This window comes from Echeneis naucrates, chromosome 9 (genome assembly GCF_900963305.1).
Source record: "Echeneis naucrates chromosome 9, fEcheNa1.1, whole genome shotgun sequence".
Lineage (NCBI taxonomy): Eukaryota > Metazoa > Chordata > Actinopteri > Carangiformes > Echeneidae > Echeneis > Echeneis naucrates.
In genome coordinates, this window is record NC_042519.1 from 8882799 (window position 1) to 8903442 (window position 20644).

General features: G+C 41.2%; 1 protein-coding gene across 3 annotated transcripts in view; it reads left to right on the forward strand.

Moving 5' to 3' along the window:
- The first annotated feature begins 533 nt into the window (after positions 1–533).
- Positions 534–20644, forward strand: part of bmp1a (bone morphogenetic protein 1a) — a 30930-nt gene continuing 10819 nt past the window's right edge. The window contains exons 1-8 of one of the 3 annotated variants that reach the window (XM_029509849.1): positions 534–781; positions 8821–8974; positions 10774–10793; positions 11864–11956; positions 12416–12533; positions 13990–14168; positions 14475–14580; positions 20277–20401. In XM_029509849.1, the coding sequence (XP_029365709.1) occupies positions 637–781; positions 8821–8974; positions 10774–10793; positions 11864–11956; positions 12416–12533; positions 13990–14168; positions 14475–14580; positions 20277–20401 (940 nt within the window). In that variant the 5' untranslated portion in view covers positions 534–636. Of the gene's footprint in view, positions 782–8820; positions 8975–10773; positions 10794–11634; positions 11644–11830; positions 11957–12415; positions 12534–13989; positions 14169–14474; positions 14581–20276; positions 20402–20644 lie in introns of all 3 variants that reach the window. The other 2 variants (XM_029509850.1, XM_029509848.1) reach the window with 2 other exon arrangements.

The window sequence follows — 20644 nt, forward strand, 5'->3', positions numbered from 1 at the left end:
ACTTTATAATTTTACCTACTTTCTAAACACCATGGGAGCAGGGGCCCTGTTAAACAAACCTCTGCCCCGAGGAGCTAAATGTGATCCATTCTTTGTCCCTTTCGGCTCAATTTTTAATTATGGTCTGCTAGTACAAACACGTAGAGGTGGGACCACAAAGGGTGACAAACGGCTACAGTTCTCATCTCTCAAAAACACCCGACGTACAGGTAACCGAAGCAGTTATGGCCCCTGCAGGGCCGGAGAGAGACCAATGAAAATGCAGACGGGCATCCCCGAGTGAAAGGGCTTTTTCACCGCCCCTGTGGAGCTCAGCTGCCATATCATCAAAGTTTCTCAGGCAGGACTTGCACTGGCCCGGAGCTCCGACTGGAGGAGAGAAATCACTGCCCCCTGAGCCAAGAAGACACCGGAGAGAGGCCGGATTTAAAACCCGCCCTCCGGAGGGATCTCTCCCCCCCCCAAAAAAACCTCCCTTTTTTTCTCTCTCTCCCTCTCTTTCTGTCTCTCACTCACTCTTCTCTCTCTCTCTCTCTCTCTCTCTCTCTCTCTCTCTTTCCCTCTGTCCCTCTCTCGTCCCTCTCTCTCTTCCTTTACCTTTATCCCTCGCTTTTCGCCGTCTCCCCCACCACAATCATGGATCTCACGGCGAGATGTTTGTTCCTTCTGTCCTGTCTCGGCGTGATATTGGCGATCGATTTGGAGGCGATTGATCCGGGCTACTATGTGGAGCCTACTGCCACATCAGAGGCGATCGACTATAAAGATCCCTGTAAAGCTGGTGAGATCCCCCCCACACCACCGCTCTCTTCTTTTTGTAGTACGCTGTGTGGTTTACCTTATTTACGTTCAGGGTGAAACATGCCACGAATGTGTTTGTGGGGCTTTGCTGAGATCAGCCACACAGACGCTTTTAGACAGATGACAGTAGTGGATGTAGTTTTTAAAAGGCTTGAGGGAACATAATGTGCATTGGTTTTGGACTGAGTGACATAGTTTCTACAGTTTGAAACATTTGAGGCACACACTCAGTCGCCTAGAATAACCCAGGTCGGAGAGTGGCTGCAAGGATTGGAAGAATGAAAATTAAAAAGGGATGAGCCTCAGTCTACATCTACAGAGACATAAAAAGTTTGGGCTGAAATGCTTGTACAAAAGTTACAGCCTGTTGGTTGAAGTAAATGTACTTTTTATTCTTTTTTTTAAGCGATCATATAGTTCCTGCTGCCTCCTGGTTTGCCAGTATTAGAAAGTCTGAGCTGCAGGGGAAAACAAAGGATTTCTGCACTTTGATCTAGACTTCTGCTCCCTTTCTGGTTGTTTTTTGTCACTGCACAAATACTCCTTTTTTCCACCGGCTGTTCACACAGCCACTAAAACAAAGTGGAGGAGGGGAGAGGGAAGAGTACAGTGGTGCTCAGAAATTATGCACACATTATTCTGTTTTATGGCTCAAAGTATAAATATGTCTGCTTCTGTTCTGCTGTGGAGAGACTTGCAATTTTTCCTAGTATTCAGCCAAAGCATATCCAACTTGTCATTGTAATCTTTTTTTTTTTTCTTTTCTCGTTACTGTGAACTCACTGTCTTGCCAAATCCCTTTGGGGGAGTTTGAACAGATTGTGTTTTCCATCTGGTGAAAGTATTCAGGTTACAGATACAGAGAGTTGGCTTGAGTCGAAATGACCTCTACAGTCCTGGAAGTACGGACTGATTTGGAATTTGACAATCTCTGATGTGGCAGCTGATTGTACAATACAGTGCTTTTCTTCAGCTCTCAGCGACCCACCCATCAGTGGTCGCCATCATTCCCCTGAGAAATGAGAAGAGCCAAGGGAGACGTGAAGATCCTTCTTTAGGAGTGTTGTGGTTTTACATAAATATGACAGAGATCAGGCTGCAGATGAACCATGTCCCATGTACCAGTATGAAGAGGGTGCTTCCTGTTTACACTGAGTCATTCAAGTGGTTACACGATGATTGCATTTGCATCATTAACGTGGGTTTACTGGACAGTGACGTGGTCTTACGTTGACTGCTGGAGACTAAGAGCTAAATGGACAAATTGCAGATATGCTGTGTTTATATTATTCTCAGTGTTTTCAAGAAATCATTGATAATAGCAGAAATTTCTCAGCAGGGGCATTCCCACTGAATAATCCACAGTGATGACTGGTGTTGCTGTTGTCTGGAAGGATGTTATCATTATTAGTAATCCAGTTTAAAGTGTCACTTGTATCAGCAATAGTTTTGTTTATAGTTTCCTCTGGGCACGTCTGCAGACAGGTGGTTGGGAGACGGTCACAAGTACAAACTCCCACTCTCTCAACCCTCCCAGTCTCCAGCTCTTTCAACACCCACCTGCTTTTCTCCTTCCTACTAAGAAGCAAAATGTCCAAGATCTCTCAGCTCTTCCTTTTACTCCTCACTCAGTAGAGACAAAATCATCCACTATAGTCCACTCCACACTACTGTCAGTACACTTAGGGATGGACATAATGTTTCAGGGTTATTGATTTTTTTTTTTTTTTTTCTCTATCTTTCTATTTGATTGTTTTCTGTGGCCTTGAGATCAGCATTTTAGTGTCATGCTGCTTCCGCGCAGGAAAATGCTTACAGCCGCGTAAAGTTTCTAATGCAGTGGAAGAGCTCAGTTAGGAGCTCATCTCGGTTTTGTCCTCTGAAGGGCTGTCCTTGCTTAACACTGCTCTTTGCTAGTAAGGTTTTAGTTTCCCCAACTGATTTGGTGGAAACGTGTGAAATAATTTTTGTCTTGTACTGTTGGAAGTAAAGGTGACTCCCATTCCAGTTCCTGTGGATAAAAAGATGACTGTAGAATATTGTCTTCATACTCAACTCATTTGTGTTGCCTAATCAGTTGGCTAATTGACCGAATGGTGGCCATTTCATTCCATTTCCTCAGCAGTCAGTTTTAAAAATGTTCTCAATTTCTTGCCGCAATTCATGTGTGCTACTCCTCCCCAGTTAAGAGAAAAAAAAAAAAGAAAAGCCAAAGCCTGCAGTAATATTCACATTTACAAATAACTCATCACTATACCCTATATGATAGAAATGTGCATTGATTGAAGTGTGCAGTGCAATAACACAGAAGTAGTGCTATCTATTTAGGAAGTTAACCAGTGGAAAATTCCTTACTTTGCGGAACTCCAAACTTGGCAGCATCCCAGGAAGGCATTGAAGACTTTAACAACCTACTGAGATTAAATCCACTCATTTTCAAAATGAAAAATTAATGAGACCCAGTCAAGCTTTTTGTCTTCTCTGCTTATGAAAAAAGTCACAGGTTAGATGTGCATGTATACATGAATTCGCGAAGGAGTCATCGTTATGAACTGCGGACTGCTGTGACAGCACTGTCAGTCTGCTGAGCAGGTTTGAGCTCAGTATACGTGCTCTTGCATTTGAGCTCCTGTGCTGCTTTGACCTCAGCTGCAGACAGGGCAACCTGAACACTCCCTTCCTCCCTTGTTGGCTTTTGTGCAAGTGGTTTTCTTGTCTCCTTGGGCCCCCCGGCTCTCTCCTCTGAGTGGCTCAAGCCCCGAGCAGACTGGCTTCTCACAAACTGTAGGTCATTCACTTCGTGCCAAGGGAAAGCACGGCTGCAAGGTGGAGCACAGGCCAGTCCTTCTGTGCCACACCAGCCCAGGTGAACTGAGTGCAGGCCATTCATGAGGGGGCTTGGTGGGTTATCCCGTCTGTTTCTGCCTCTGAAGAATTTGTTGCTGTAAAAGGAGACTAATATGATTCCTTCCCCACTCTGTTGAGTCTTGGCTTTTATTTGGTCATTTTAAAGCTAATATGTTTAACTACAGTATAATTACACATTACACAGTGATGTGCATGCCAGGAGTTTTTACCATTAAGTTGACCCAGACCTGTTGGTTGTATTAAGCATATTCTTTGTGAAACTTGTCGGTTGTATTTTTTTCTTTGTTTTCTGCTCATGGCAGCTATAAACTGTGGAAATGGTTACCCAGCTCCATGCTTCAGTCCTGCTCTGGCAATGTGATGGGCTGTTGAACTTCATGATTGGGCCTTCAAGCAACACTTAAACAGATGCTTTTCTTTTATCATGGAATGCAGACTGCGTAGCCAAGCCCACACCGGGTGTTTTGTTTTTTTTACATTAGAGGACCCCTGCTAGTTCTCTCTCTGCAGGGTTCGGGTGATTAGGGAGCCGATCTATTGCCACAGTCTCTGTGCATTAGTTCGAACAATATGTTGGTCGTCAGAGCTAAGTAATAACTAATTTTGCATTACATTAATACCAAGTCTGTGTCTAAAGCCTAAATAATAACAACAAACGTGTTGTGGGAGAGAGTTCATTTAAATGGCTCAAAGGATGCTCAACTATAGCTCATTAGCCAACAATAATGAGCAGCTTAACAGCCACTTCTTTGATGTACACAGTGTTTTTTTTTTTTCTTTAAATAATTCATCAGTGCTATGTTGTTCATCTGCAAGAACTGTTTTTCTTTTCCCTCCACCTGTAGAGAATATATGAGGTGTTTTCTTAAGCCACAGATAGCTATTATTTATGGAAAGTGTTGAGAGTTGAAATTCTTCCAGATTTAGTTCATCCACAGACCCATTTAAACTTTGCTTTGGACATCTGAGAAAACCTGCTGTTTCCCTCATGCCAGACGCTGAGTATTTGTGACTCTGCTCTCTAAACCAAAAATAAGAAGTCTGGATGATCAAAATAAGTTTTGTCAAAGGTGGAAATCTCTGCTGTGTGGCAAAGATTAACTCGTCTATCTAAGGAGCTCAAACACTGCCTGTTATTGACATTCAAAAAGACAAATGGCTGGAGAGCTGATAATTAATTAGAAGTGGTTAGATTGGCAGTGGTGGTATATCAGTAATCAGTGGCAGGAATGAGTTGGGAAATCCAATCTGCTAATGGGCTTGATGGATGTGAAATGTTAAAAGGGCGGCAGTCTCTTGCTGTGTGCCCTTTGCTGCTGAAGCCAATCTCATCTTGTCAATAAGATTGAAACTGTGTTGTGGAGACAGGAATTCGGTCTTTATCATCTGTGGCTGATGAGACTCAAGGCTTTTGTTGGAAAATAATTGCTCGGATCTCTTGTTATAGCTGGAAACTTTGCCAGAACTTCGCTTGGAGCTCTACCGTAGTTACCTTTTGCAAATGAGCAGATAAGATGACTTTCTTTTCTCTCCTGCCTTGGGCTCAGATTGCAGTGTTAGGAAATGTCAAGGTAAGCGTTAGCTGTAAGAATAGCTGCTTTTGTTTTTACAGAGGAGAAAGTTACAATATTTACATGACAACAAGTCTGCATGATACAATTCATCATTGCTTTGTTAAGATTATGCATTTTTTTTTCCGTTTTAAGAGTTTGTCTTGGTCACACTGGCTTTTTTTTTACTCTGCTGTTAAACACACTGCATCTGGGAGGACAATGACCACAGCCAGCATTTGGTAGAAAGGTTTGGTACAGAATAAAACCTTAAAAAGTGATGCTTACACTGTCATCAGATAGTAATCACCTTAACGCAATACACTATTGGCCTCTATTGGAATTCAAATGCTGCGTTTGTTACCAAACACAGGCTGTGAAAGGCGGTGCCAGGGTATTGTGATGCAATCCAGGTTTACATATTGGCAGGGTTTTCTCATCCCTCATCACCAGGTCTTGCATGGGGTAGGACTGTCTAACTGTCTCTATAACCAAAGTGAGGAGTTCACCAGACCTGGAGTGCAGCTGACCTGCTATATATAGGGTGCTGTTAGTGTCAATATAGGCTTAGTATTGATGTTTGTGCATGTTTCAGTGGCAGATGTCATGGTCTGGTGTTCACAGAAGGAGATTTATGGGAACAGTCGTGGAGTATTTGACACCGCAGAGGTCGAGGCTAGGGCATTACACGAATCAATGGGATTAATTTGATTCAGATTTCATGTATAATCTGCCTGGATACTGATTGATGGGGGACAGTCTGAGATGAGAAGGATTATGATGTTTTAGATTAACAACAAAAAAATTCAGTGGTGGGTACAGCTCAGACTTTATCAGTCTTCTAATTTATTCAATCCAAAATTTCCTCCATCATCTGTCACATTTCCAGTTGGCTCACACAAGTGTGCTTAATATACCATCTTATAATATGATGTAAACCTAAATGGCCACTTTTTGGTTTTTTTATTTGATCTAAAGGCAATGTAAGCTTGAACAGCAAAAAAGGAAAATCCCAGTAATATTACCTAACTATCCTGCATGGATATTAGTATTATCACTGCAGCTGTTGTCATTTAGGTAATGAATAATGTTTGGAAAGAGATGCAGCACTGTACTCTATGGTGATCACTTGCCATCTGCCACGTTCAGTGGAGTTTAATCTACAATACAACACACCCTTCTCTCTGTGTTTGGGTTAATATGACAGCACTCCTTGCCTAGGTGAGTTTATCACCTTTTTCCATAACCTCTTCTCAAGCCCAGGACAGAGTTATGTACAAAAGAATCCTAAAACCACATGTCTGTGGATAATTAAAGCCAAGAGACAAGGGGATTAATTCACAATCCCTGGGAGTCTTTCCATAAACCTGCAACAGCGTCTCCAGGACAACTGCTGTGCCCAGGGGAAATGAGTCTTAATGCTGCCGGGCTGTGCATTTGCTCACTTCAATCTTCACTGCTGTCTGAGAACAATGACACTGCGGATTAACCGGCCTGTCTCCAGCACAGTGGTGGATGATTGGGACTCAGCCATGTGCAGAGAGCGCAGCCCTCTGTGAACAACAGGGGGGTGGTGGGGGGTTGTGGAGTCTTGGGGTCTGTACCTCATTATTTAGTCACGGCCTGCACATAGCACTGCTAATATGGTGCAAATTGACACTACATGGGAAGAGAAACGTCCTTCAATTGTTTGATTTTTCTTTGTCACTATGGAGTGGAAGACAGTTTGACAAATGACTTTGGTTCAATATGACAGCAACTTGGATTAAAGTACTCTGTTTTGTTTAAGTACTCCCCCAGTTCTGGCAATCCCCCCCCCCCCAAAAAAATAAAAAATAAAAAAAGACAATAGAAGAGAAAAATGTCTCTCTGTAGTCAGCCCATTCGCCCTTTAATGCATGACATCTGTTAGCTTCCCCTTATCAGGTGTGTTTCTGGCAATAGCTGTCAGTATGAGTCCTGATTGTGCCTGTGGATTTCGTAGGAGTGAATTTGTGTGTTTTTGCAGACACAAATTAGAGGGTCCCTTTGACCTCTGGAATTTAAACCCGTCCTTTGTGCATGCCCATTCTTGTTGGCAGTGATCTACATCTTTTCTTATTGCTGTCATTAGCTTCCAAACCCAAACACGGTTGTTCTGCTGTGCATCCTCTAAGACCTGCAGGGTGGAAGATTGGTCCGCTTCCACTAAACGTTTCTTCTGTGTCCGAACTGAGATTGAAATCCATTGTTTTCCTATTGCCCAGGTTCACTGCTCTCCCTCTGCCAAACGTCACTTCAGCTTTAGCTTTTTCAGATGCGGAAGTAAAATTTTCACACAAAAATGACTCTAGAAGCCTAATTCATGTATTTACCAATATATTTTGAAGAACCGTTCCTATATTATTTTTCTAAACATGAATTCAAAGTGGTCTTTAACCTGCAATATGCCCTTCAACTGCAGATTGTTTCAATAATACTCTTTTGGTAAATAAGGACCCTAACCCTAACCCTTTAAAAATGAACAGATTCAAACTTTTGTTAAACACAACCACTGTAAATTGCTCACATAAACTCCACAGCTCAGTGGTTCTCACTTCTTATCCTTCAGGGTTAGTCTCTCTTCCACCACACTAACCTCTGAGCACACATTCAGAAGGCTGTCATTTTCTCTCTGTTCCACATCTGTCTTCCCTATTCCGAGTTGCGGTGTGGGCAGAGGGGATATGCCTCCTTCCTTGCTAACCCTCCCCGTGTCATCTACTGTTGAGATATGGGCCACAGCACCAATACTTTGCTTGCAGTCCAGCCTCCACCTCTTCCAAACCCCCATCCCCTCCAGCAGCCCCCCTCCCAACTCCTGCACACAACCCAAGCAATAAATTTTGGAAACGTGCTGGTGTTAAAAGCCTATAAAACTGAGCGTCCTGTCTCTACACAGAGGACTCCCAGCTTATTCTCCACAGAAATGGGGCCACTTAGTAAGGAATCCCATAAAGCACATTCCTCATAAAGTGGGACTGTTTGGTTATTTTTCCCTCTCCTTGGCCTCATTAAAGAGCTATTACTCGTTCAAGGTGCCCCATATTACTCCATGGAGACAGTGTCAGTGTCTCCCTGTATCATATCTGATGGCTCTCATTAACTATCCAAGGGCGCCACAGCACACAGTGTGAGCTTGGTTGTTTAGAACATCTGGACTGAACTGGGATCTATTAATCATATCAACAGTCGGGTTTCTGAGTTCATACTTTGTCTTCATTGCCTGGAAATCAGCAAGCCACGTGGAAAAGGTTGCTAACACTTGCATCCTGTAGTTTGCAGTCGAGACAAAGTGGCCGTCCTGTCATGCGAACATTATACAGCTGTTTCATACTCTAAATCTATTTCATTGCCAGGAAAGGATGAGCAGAAAAGAGCCAAGGCAGGAATGTATATATTTTAAAGTGTGTGTGTGTGTGTGTGTGTGTGTTACAAGCTCTAGGCCTTCCTCACATGGATGCGGCCTACTCAGATCGAGCTGCAGGAAAAGTTCAAGGTTACTGAGCAGCAAACTGATGCTCCATATAGTGGAATTTCCCTTCATGTAGTCTGATGTGTGCCATCTGTCTATCTGTTTCAGCTGCCTTTCTGGGAGACATTGCTCTGGACGAAGAAGACCTGCGGTCGTTTAAAGTCAACAGAATAATAGATCTTGCTCAAAAAACTGTCCAAATTCTCAATCACACGGATGCAGGTAATAACAACAGAAAACATGTTAACCATTTTAACTTGGAGTTACAAAACACCTCATCATTAGAGGATTGACAATGAGTGTCTTATATTGTTACTGTACATAGAACTGCAGCAAAACACCCCAGTCCCCACATTTTGCAGCTCTTTTGGGGAAACTCATATTCAAGCACATTTTATTCTCTATTCTCTCCAACTAGGCATCAGCAGCTGCACCTGTCTGATGTGGGCTTTGTGTTTTTTCATTAAATCTCTTCAAGTGTTTATGTCCACAGCTATCGTGTTATCCATGTACACTGCTACACCTGCATCTCCATGTTTAACAGTAATTGCTGGGCTTTGTCAGGGTAAATGTTGTTCTTAAAATGAAAGGCAGTATTTAGTCAACAGCTGTGAGTCAGCAGGAACCAATAGCCTTCACAATCCCATAAACTAAAGGTGAGCATGAACCAACAAGAATTTGCACGTTGCTGTCTGAGCTTGAACCAGTTTGGTCTTTTCCACTTTAAGTGAATGAGCATGCTCGGGAAAAGAAATATTTAGCAGGATTAGAAATAAAGTTTATCTGCTCTGAAAATATCCACCAGGATAAGCCAATTGTCAGACAGAATAGTGCCTTTTCTGGGATTTAGTAAAAACAAGACAATGTGTACACACTTATCTCTTGAATATCCATTTATTTATCCACTTGACCAGTCATCACAGCACACATGCTATTCTAGTATTGAAATGAAAAACCATATAAATATTATAGTAGTACATTAGGTAGTTCTTTAAAAACTAGTCAAGTCTGAGTGTAGCATTTATTCACAGTATAAGAGATTATCTTTAAATGTCGTAATTTTAAGAGTCCGAGAATATTTACATCATGTGGTACATAGTTATAATTCAACACAGCAGAGTAAAATAAGCAAATGTTCACCTTCCACTATTTTTATAAGCTTAGATTAGTTCTCAATATATTCACATCATGCAACGCTGCTGGTTATCAAACACGCCAGAAAACAAATCACAATATTCATTCATCCCATACTGTGCCAAATAATTACATTTGTGGACAAAGACATTTTTTCAATACCATTTTAGTATGGTAACTTATCTCCCTGACTATGAACTTAAATGGCCGACGTATACCAAAGAGCAGGGCCATTTGGTTCAATAAATAACACAATCCAAATAACAAGTGATCAAAACTTTAATCCTAAAAACCTTCACTTTGCTGATATGAATGAAGATGGCAGATTTCATCAAATTGCAATTAACACATCTTGCACAAGTTTTGTCTCCCTGACACTACTTCTTATCAGTTAACTGAGCAGATTTGGCTGTTATCAGACTTTCCCTCAACACATTCACAAGTGTATGTTCTAATTGATCTTGCCAGGCCTTGAAAATTTACTCCTGCAGATCGAAATTAAACAGAACACATTGTTCTGACAAACGAAACAACTTCCCTCAAACTGTGGCTTGCACGTTAATTAAATTTGGTTTGAAAACATGATGGTTGCCCAGAGTGTTATGCAACAATGAGCTACGCGCAGGATGTCTTCAAAGCAGATGTACTTTTTGTTTCTAAAGTGATATTTCTAGAGTTAAAAAGCATTTTATTTTGACACCGCTGCATTGAGCGTAATGGCTTGCATCAGGATCATGCAGGTGATGTCTTACATTCAAGGACAGTAAAATGAGAACAATTCAAACTTGCTGAATCACATAATTTATAAATCCCACTGTGGAGATCTGCAGAATTTCATTAAAGTCGAAAACATTCATCCAGAAATGAGAAACCAAGTGAAATCAGTTGTTGGCCGCTTTATCTGGAAAGAAACATGAAGTTTCCCAGCTCTCCAGTAGCACATCAAAGTTGTCCATCTTGCCCATTTTGTTGAGAGAAAAAAAAAGAAAAGAAAAGAGAGCACGTACAACAGTACATTGTCTTAACAGACAGAATTTTATTTGGTATGCCTTTGTCAAAAATGATGGCATCTTCCCAACACACACATTAAAATCACCCACTGCATAAATGTAAAGCTCTTATTCCCCATTGCCCCGTCTGAATCAACAGACTGCCAAACCTTCCTCCCCCACAGAAGAGTTACTGGTCTCTTTTATAAGGAAATGATTTACTTAAGCTTTTTTGAAGAAAAGATTTATTACTTTATAGTGTTGTAACATAGAAAATGCATTCTTGTTTCCTTTTGCAATTGACTTTATTTTTGTAGGAGACATACTGAAGCAATATTTTTTTCCAGATGTAATACATTACATAAAATATATTGTCTAGTATTAAAAAACGTTTCTTTGACATTTTAGATTAATGCATAGTATAAGATGCAAATTAAAATCTGAGTGATACTTTCTTTGGACACCTAAATAGATTTATATTATAAAGTGGTTAAGGTGGTGATGCCAGATGGAAATGCAGCTTTCTGTTTTCTCTACATTGATTTCAATGCAAGTCACACTTGTTCTGCGTCATAATGAAGTATGGTAGTAGTGAGTGTTATGTGTGTCACATACGATCATAGCTTATTCTAATCACCAGGGTAAGGTTGGAGCTTAGTCTCCATGGTTACTCTGCAATTATATGTTTGAGTGTCAATAATGTTGAAATTACTTTGAAGGAAGAAATAATTCAGCTTCAATAAAACCCATTTCTGCAAAAGAGGAAGAGTTGTTCTGTTTGAACAAGCATGTCTTTGAGGAAGTAAATGTCATTTCTTAAACAAGAAATTATTCTTAGAATTTCTGAATGCCATCAAACCTTGAATAAATGTGTCATTTGTCAGGTATCTAGAGCTGCTTTATCCAAATGTTGGACAAGCATTTGTTCTGTCAGACATATAACAATAATAATAAATGCTTGTGTTGTTGTGGTTGTCCTGATTTGAAATGCTTAGGATCAACCAATCAGAGCACCCGAAATAGGCAAGGCTCCCATCGCAGGAAAAGGGCTGCTACCTCCAGACCTGAACGGGTTTGGCCTGAAGGTGTTATCCCCTATGTCATCAGTGGTAACTTCAGTGGTAAGTAATGTTTCAATAAAGATTAATTGATTGTAAAGGAAATAGTAATCTATGTATTGGATCCAATGTAGCATATTTAGTGGAGAGTTGATAGAAAACATTATCACTGGATATAGTTTAAATCACAAAAATACAACATGTTGCAAATAAAGCGCTGAGGTATAATATTTGACTAATTCCCAATTCATCTAGTCATGTCTCCATCAAACTCCATTGCGTTGTTTCCTGTTTTTATATATTGGTCATTTTCACATAATAAGATAAGAAACATTATATATTATTATTCAAAGCAGGTACACAATAATGTTAACAAAGTTATCTCCAGCAACACTCCATCCAACTGAAACATCTTCAAGCTGTTGCCAGCTGCCTACTTTTCTTTTCATCTACTATTTTCTATAAAATGCTGTGTGCTGTTGTCAGCTCCACTGATCTCACCCTCTCCATCATCCCATTCAGGCAGCCAGCGGGCTATATTCCGTCAAGCCATGCGGCACTGGGAGAAGCACACCTGTGTGACCTTTATTGAGAGGACGCAGGAGGAGAGCTATATTGTCTTCACATACCGGCCGTGTGGGTGAGTCAGTGGGGTTTTTAGCTCGCACATGAAGGAACTGAACAATGGGAACCCTCTGGCGAGTCTTCGTTATCTACAGCTAATTATTTAGCGCTTTAGTAGGCTTCCTTGCCTCCTTTTCAGCAGCTTTCACCATTGTTCATCCTCTCTGTTCTCACAGTCTCTGTGAGTTGTTACCTCAGCCCCCTACCAGACCTATAAGAGACGACCATTCAGTGGCCAGGAATGTTTCCTGTGCCTCATCGCCACACTGCGTCACTCACTGAGCACTTGTGTTGCACACACTGTACAAAACTGCACCCAAGGGACAGACTTTCTCAGCCTCTCCATAACTTGCTGTTTACCACACTCCAGTGAAGTTATGCTCAGTGTCCACTCAGCAGTTCCCCTTAAACGCAGTGGAAGTGCTAGTTGTGGCTCTTGTTGCTAAGCGACTATTAATAATCTGTTTGAACGTGCATAGCTCTTTATTTGATGATGAAACATTTTTAAATTAAAACACTTGCTGCTGTGGGGAACATGAACCAGTGCAACCTATTAATTTGGGATTTCAAAGGAAGGAGGTCAAAAATGTCAGAAGAGGTATTATAGAGGCTCCCTGGGGACACACTGACCCAAAATGTTCCCCTGTTTCCACGTTTTAACCTCACGCAGACTTAGACCACACGCTGGAAACATTATGTCATTACACACAGTGTACCTCTCCCACTGATATCATTGTTTAATGCAAGCGCCTTAACAGGAAGTGGAAACAGCCCATGAAACACTACTTGTTTCCAGTCAACTGTTGATAGCCATTTTTAGCCTGGAACAGGCCTCTGGAGCAACAGGGATGACATTATCCACGCAGGCGGCAGTGGTTAGCACTGGGAAGGCTCGACTCTGCTGCATATTCAGCAGGCCCCCATCTGTCCTGTGCAAAGTTCAAGGCGTGTCTCAGGAGAGTCTGGCTGGGCCGGCAGTAATTAAAGAGTGGCTGTCTGACCCACAGGGCCATGATGTGTGTACCCATCCTGCAGACTCCCACACTGAACCTTTCATGTCACGCTGAGATGGAGTGCTGCAGTAAGCCAGCTTCCACCATCACTCTCAGCATTTGCATTGGCAGATGGATGAATGAACGTCACTGCTGTACGTGTAGATGGCGGCTTGCCCATTGCAAACCTGCGGTAATGCAGAGCAGAGGTTGTCGAGATAATGTTGTGCTTTGTACACCTGCAGCTGGTGTTGAAAAATAAGAGCTAGTAGACACAAAGCTAGACTCATTGCCCTCGGAAACATGCCTTTTTCTTTTTTTTTGGGCTGTCTCCAGTTTCCACTCAGTTGGAAGTGATTTTTTTTTTTTTTTTTTTTAATCTCTTTTTTTTTTTTTTTTTTTTTTTTAACTCTCGTCACTATATTTTGGCTTTGGTCAAACTTTCTCTCTGTATATGCATGTCTGATTGGTGATTCACAGGTGCTGTTCCTATGTGGGTCGACGTGGAGGGGGCCCCCAGGCAATATCCATTGGGAAAAACTGTGACAAGTTTGGCATTGTGGTGCATGAGTTGGGCCATGTGATTGGGTTCTGGCACGAACACACACGGCCTGATCGAGATGAACATGTCAGCATTATTAGAGACAACATTCAACCAGGTAGGAGCGTGGCACGCACAGCAATCTCCCAGCAATAATGTTAGAGAGACGCAGCAGGAGAGAAAATAATAAAAGTAACACAATTGTGCACACAATAGGCTGTGCTAGATAGAATGTAAAAACACCACCAAGATATATATATCTCCATCCTCCTGCAAATTTCACAGCAAATCATGACAGTCGGTCAGCAAGACAACCTAAAATTACAGTTTAGATCTGTGTTCACCTTTGACTTACATTAGGGTTCACCGTCTGACTCAGTCAGCCTCATATTTCAGCTGTGATTTTCCTTTTTTCCTTTCACAGGACAGGAATATAACTTCTTGAAGATGGAGCCAGGGGAGGTGGACTCTTTGGGAGAAGTCTATGACTTTGACAGTATCATGCACTATGCCAGGAATACATTCTCAAGGTATGAGCCAAATCAAGTTCCTAGATATGAAAACTTGCTGTAGATGCATTCAGCCCAGAGTGTCATTTCTGTTAATAACGTTCTATCATTGAGTAAATTTACAATGTGCAATGTCTGTGCCTATGGTCTTCCACTGATGATGAGTGATGTATATGGATTCTCGAAGCATGGGAAGAAGAAAAAATTAAGCACAATGAAGTTTTAAAAAGCATCACTATTACTCGAATCTCTGTCTTAGATCTGAATTGTTTTCATACTCACAAAACTGATTCCCTATGAGAAGATGGGTCTTTAGCAGATCTTTGTAAAGTGACTCCGGCCAAAGCTCCTATTTTGAAACAAGGGCCGTCTTCCTCTGGTTTAAGTTTACTTTGGCTTGACTTTAGCAAAAAAATTGAATGGATGATAGGTCATGGGGCTTCTGGGAAAGTGGAACAACACTTATGTGAGTTATGTCATTTTGAAGATTAACGTGCTCATTGCTGCATTGGGACCAGCGTGGGTCAAAAATAATACTCATGACTTATGAAGTAACTTGCATGGAGAAATCTGACGTGCTTAGTTCCAGTTAGCTTCTCCCTCTAGGACACAGGGTGGATCAAACTAAGTCTTTGTAATTCATGTTTTGCAGAGTTGTTGCTTAATGCTTTTATGCTTTGCTGGTGCTGGCATCCAATTAAAGAATAGTATTCTTAACACTAGAGATGCACCAATCCACTTATTTTGCAGTTCCCATATAATTCTGAAATCTGAATTTTGATATATGCCAAGACCAATACCAGATAATTTTTTCTTGAATTTTGTTATTACCATTATTATTGCTCTTGTTGGTGGTATTATGTGCAATTTACACAAGGCTGTAGTAAACCGCACTGCACTAAGAAGAGCAAAAAAAAAATCTAGAAAAATGCATTGAATGCATACGATTTAAATGTTTTCCAAAGCAATTTATCTGAGCAGTAACTGTAGGAGGCCTTGCAGATGAACAGGTGTAGAAGTTCAAATTGCAACTGCAACTCCCCGAATGTTTTGAAAAACTTTAACAAGTCGAGTGCACAGCAATGCATTATTAAACTCTAGTAAGTAGTTGTTGATTTAAAAAAAATAAAATAAAAAACTAAAGTATTTAGGTTAGCTCAGTCTTTGAGCAATATTTGTTAAATGTTAGGGATGCATTTTAGTAATTGTCTGTCTCTTTTATCCTCTTATTTTAATGCACACTCACCAAAAAAAAAAAAAAGAAAACACTGCTTGACTTAAACAATCTCAGCTGTCTGACAGATGTGTGACAGATGATTGGGCATCGAGTTTCAGGAGGCAGCCCTATTAATTGCTCACTAATCAATCAATAAATGAACTTGTGCAACAGCATTTTGGCTGTGTGCGTATAATTGGATTATAATGATTTTGTAATTCATAAAATCTTCGGACTATGGAATCTGGATAGCTAATGTCATTCCGATATCTGATGAGCGAATTATGTCAGCATCACCACCCGATACTGATATTGAATCAGATCGGCCCCAACTCTACTTTACACCTCAGTTATTACTCATCGCACCCTTTTCAGCATTACCAGCAAAGCAGTAGAAACAAGCTTTGAGTAGTTTCATAAAATAGATTGATATTTTAAATATAATTTTTTTAGTATCCAAGCCAAGACACCAGGGCCAAAACCATAGTCATAGTGTTTGTCTGGGATGTGCCAGATCTTTCCTGCAGCTTGTTCACATTAAGGCTGCTCTCCTTGACTCCTGCTGCTCTCACAGCAGCCGCTCCAGTAAAGCAGTGCCTGTCCTGGAGCCGATCTAATCCAGAAACAGTAGTCGTGCTTCATCACAACAAAAATTCCATGGGCCACTTTCAAGGCTATGTGGAGCTACTTGTAAAAAGTTGTGAACCACCTCATAATGCTCCTAAAGGTTCTTTGAAAAGGGTTTAATGATAAGTCAGGTAATATTTACCTGAGGCTACTGCAAGGCCTTTTAGATTAATTGCTTAGGTGTCTGCTGAAAATCTTTTTAGTACAAAAAAAACACAGGCGTTATTATGGACACCTTCCATCTAAATGTCTTATGTACTGCCAGTATGATTAAGGTCAAGCCTTAATAATCACATACATGTGCTTAGAAACGGAGTAGTGGAGATGATGTCTCAGTTAATGTTGCTCTTAAAAATAAGGGGAATATTAATGTCATCCAATATTGTGTACAGTTATAAATTAACTGTACACAAAGATTCAATGGGCAGAAATCGCTAAAACTTTATCACCCAGCTGAAAACCAATGTGATATTACATTTGTGACAGTGGTCGCCCAATTGGTGCGGGTTGAATTTATTTTTTTCTCCCTGTTGTATGCTGCAGGAAGCCATCCCAGATGTTGGTGACAGTCACCACTCAACAGGGGTATTACAGCAGCAGTGTTTCAACCTTACAACATAATCCCACTGAAAAAGACTGATGAGACTTCTACTCAAATAATCCTTGTTAATATGAAGTATTATTTATCAGACGGTAAAGCAGGCAAAACCAGAATAGATGGCTCTTGAGAAGTTGAGTCAAATTAAACTTCTGAGTCATCATTGTTATTTCAAAAACATCACTCTGCTCATTGCAAAGTGGGTCAACTTGTCCATGTATGTTATATTGTTTTGTAAGTTGCAACAACTGGATTTTACATAAAGTTGTGTAATGTTATGGTCAACTCCTGCTTCCATATATAGGACACAACTTCAGTTTTGAGTGCAAAAACTTCAAGTATGACCCTTGCCTCTGTTTTGCATTGAACAAAAAGGGAGACAGCTGCAGGCACACTCTTTCCAATTATGCAATAATATGCCTATAGCAGGAATAGTAGTGACAGCCGTTATTAGTCAGAGAGGGTGTAATTTGATCTCTGGGCACATGTAAGTCAATGCACTCAAGAAAAAAAGCAAAATGAGGAAACAAAAGAGCAAATAAATAAACAAGTGATTTCAGACTATGATGATTGCTACCTCACACTGATATGGTGACCAGCTGCTGGCTTTCCTTTTGTTCTTACTTGGCCCTGTATTTCAGCTGTATATGCGTGTTGTTTTTTGTTTTGTTTTTTTCCCCCCTCCTACCACAAACTCTCACATGTGCACATGCCCATACACCCTCTCAGTCCTATGGGCCTCTTCACAAATCAACTGCCATGCGGCAAACAGATTCTGGGAAGCAGAGAGGGAATCTTTGTCTAACGGAGGCTGCGGCTGGGTGTTGGCCAATGCACAGAAATGCCTGTCTGGCTTCATCCAAACTTCAGGTCAAGAATGGACTGCAGACAGAATTGAGCTGCAATGGTGCACATTTATCTGTTTTACTGTTGAAAACTGCCCAAGAAAACAGGAAAATAAGAGAAGCAGCAGCATAGAGTGAAATTTAGTGTGAAATGAAAAGCCAAACTCCAAAACTTCTCGTCCTTAACATAAACAACCACCTTTCCCTTTAGGTTTACAGGGCCCTTTGGATGACCTCAATGAAGTTCACTGGGACAGTTTTACAAGACTGTTTGCTAAATGGTTTGAGCTCATTGGATTTTAGATGGGTCAGCGTTTTAAGACAGGATGTCCATTTAGCTATAATCATTCTTAGGTCTTGATTGCGGCACAAACTCATGATCTCGCAAATTATGGCATACACTGAATAATGGAGCAGCCCAGCCTCAAAGTATGTTTATATCGGATAATCCACCCTGTTCTGTTATTCCTCCGACTCTGATGCTGTCCTAATTCTTAGAGCTCTGTTGATCTATAAGGCTGTTTAGACATGAGAGAGAAATGGCTGCCACTGCAGGGGAATGTTTCACAGATTTGTACTAGCAGACAGCAGACTCCTGTTAGCTTTTCACAAGTCATTCTAGGCACTTTTTCTTGGGCACTGATTGGCTGATTTACCTGTGCCAGAGTCCCAGTGTGTTACCCCATTATTAGTGTGTTTGCTCGGTGTTTTACAGTAAATCACCGTGGGAAGCCAGGCCCTTTGCTGCGGGTGTTGTTTGGATGATTTCATGGCTTGTCTTAATGTTTTGCTGTGTGTCCTGGGGACAAGCAGGGCTGATCTCCATGCTTTTTGTCGGGGGTGTGTTATCCGACCCACAACTCAGCTTGCCCCCTCCTTTGCTCCAGAGATATTTTTCAAGACCAGTGCATGGAGTGATGCCAACTCAAATAGAGACTTGCCAGTGTACCCTTTGTCTGGTCTGACACCTACTGAAGTGGCGTTTTTCACGGACAGCCAGCATACGGACTCCTGGAAGCTCAGAGACAGACAGACAGGCAGGCAGAGCCTTAACTGTTAGCACAGTTTGCTGTGTTTGCACATGCCTGGCGTTGATAGGCATGTCACCATGGGAACAGCGAGAGAGCCAGGCCGTTGCTCGCCAATAGTTAGAGAAAAATGGAGATGATAAACTAGCAAAGTGTCAAGTGAGGCAATAGTGTGAAAAGAGTCTTTCTGGACTGCCTGTTGTGTTCTGCCGTAAAAAAACAAAACAAAAAAACTTACGTAGATGCAGTACCTGGTCGTTTTGCTGTGTTTGGACTTCAAACTCAAACAAGAAATGTGGCTGTTGTTCACTTTCCTAACATGACAGCTTATGCAATTTATTTGAGCCCTCTCTGACTCTGAAAGGTTTTTAGTTTGGGTCCATCTGTAAGGCAGACGTGTGCAAAGAATGATATCAGTGTTAACCTCAGAAACAGACCGTGTGGGCCCTACCTGAAAGCAACACTATGACTACAACTGTCCATCTGTTACATTCGTCAGAGAAAAGTAGATGTAAAAGAATTATGAAGTCAAAATCAGATTTTTTTTTTTTCAACTAAATAAACACCATTAATACCTTAATGTACATGAATACATTCATTTTTCCATCAGTCAATGTACAAGGGAGTACAAGTCTTTTTTTCAGAATTATTTTTTTGGGGCTTTCTATGCCTTCATCTAGACTATAATGTGGCGGAGAGGCTGACAGGAAACAGAGAGAAAAAGGGGGGACTGACTTTGCAGCATAGGCCCCCGGCCGGAATGGAACCTGTGACGCTGTGTTGATGCGTCATGCGTGCTAACCACCCGTGCTGCCTAAAACAACACAATTTTAATGTAGCTTATTAGAGAGTGATGGATTGGTAGAGTTCAACTGTGTCAACCATGTCCTGACAGGTGAAATATGAAATTATGTTTATTTGGGGATAAGAGGCTTGCATGATGAATGGTCTTTTAGATTCAATACATTACTGTAGATTTCAAGTTATAAGTCTTTATGGGTTTGATGATAATCTTGTGTCGACATGGCTATGTGTGTTCTTGCTTAGTTGGACTGCAGATTGAAAGCTTCATGCTGTCCACCTAAACTGATGCCATGTCATAACAAGCAGCACTATCTTATAGTTATTTATAGTTAAAAAAATTTGCCCTAATCTATTACATGAGAGTTTTGTAGATGAATTTACAGAATGCTGTACAAATGTGTTGTTTTGGTGGTGGTGTTCTGAATTGTTTTGCCAATGTGTTAAAAAACAAATAAACAAAAAAAACAAAAACAAAACATGAATCCAAACTGAATATGCCTGATAGTTTGATTTGCTGTGCATGCATGAAGTAGTTTGAAGGACTTTGTGCATCTGGGATTCATACAGCATTAACACAAGTGTCATTTACCAAATTACAGGGGCATTTTCCTGGACACCATCCTGCCACGCTACGATGTGAATGGAGTGCGACCCCCCATTGGCCAAAGAACAAGACTGAGCAAAGGGGATATCGCACAGGCACGCAAACTCTACAAATGCTCCAGTAAGTCCAAATGACAGATCCTGTCTACTATGGGTTTTTCCTGTCTATTTTTGCATGTGTATGCAACATAGCCCTGAGAGAGAGGTCTGCAGCTCCTCTTGCCTTCCTCAGATGCAGCTAGCACCGTGTAGAAACAGCCAAGTATTTACTATTGATGTGGTGTGGTTCCTTGGCTACAGTGCCTGAGAATCACAAGCTGGGTGGAGTGTAAACACTACCCAGGGACAGGAAGTTTGTCATCAC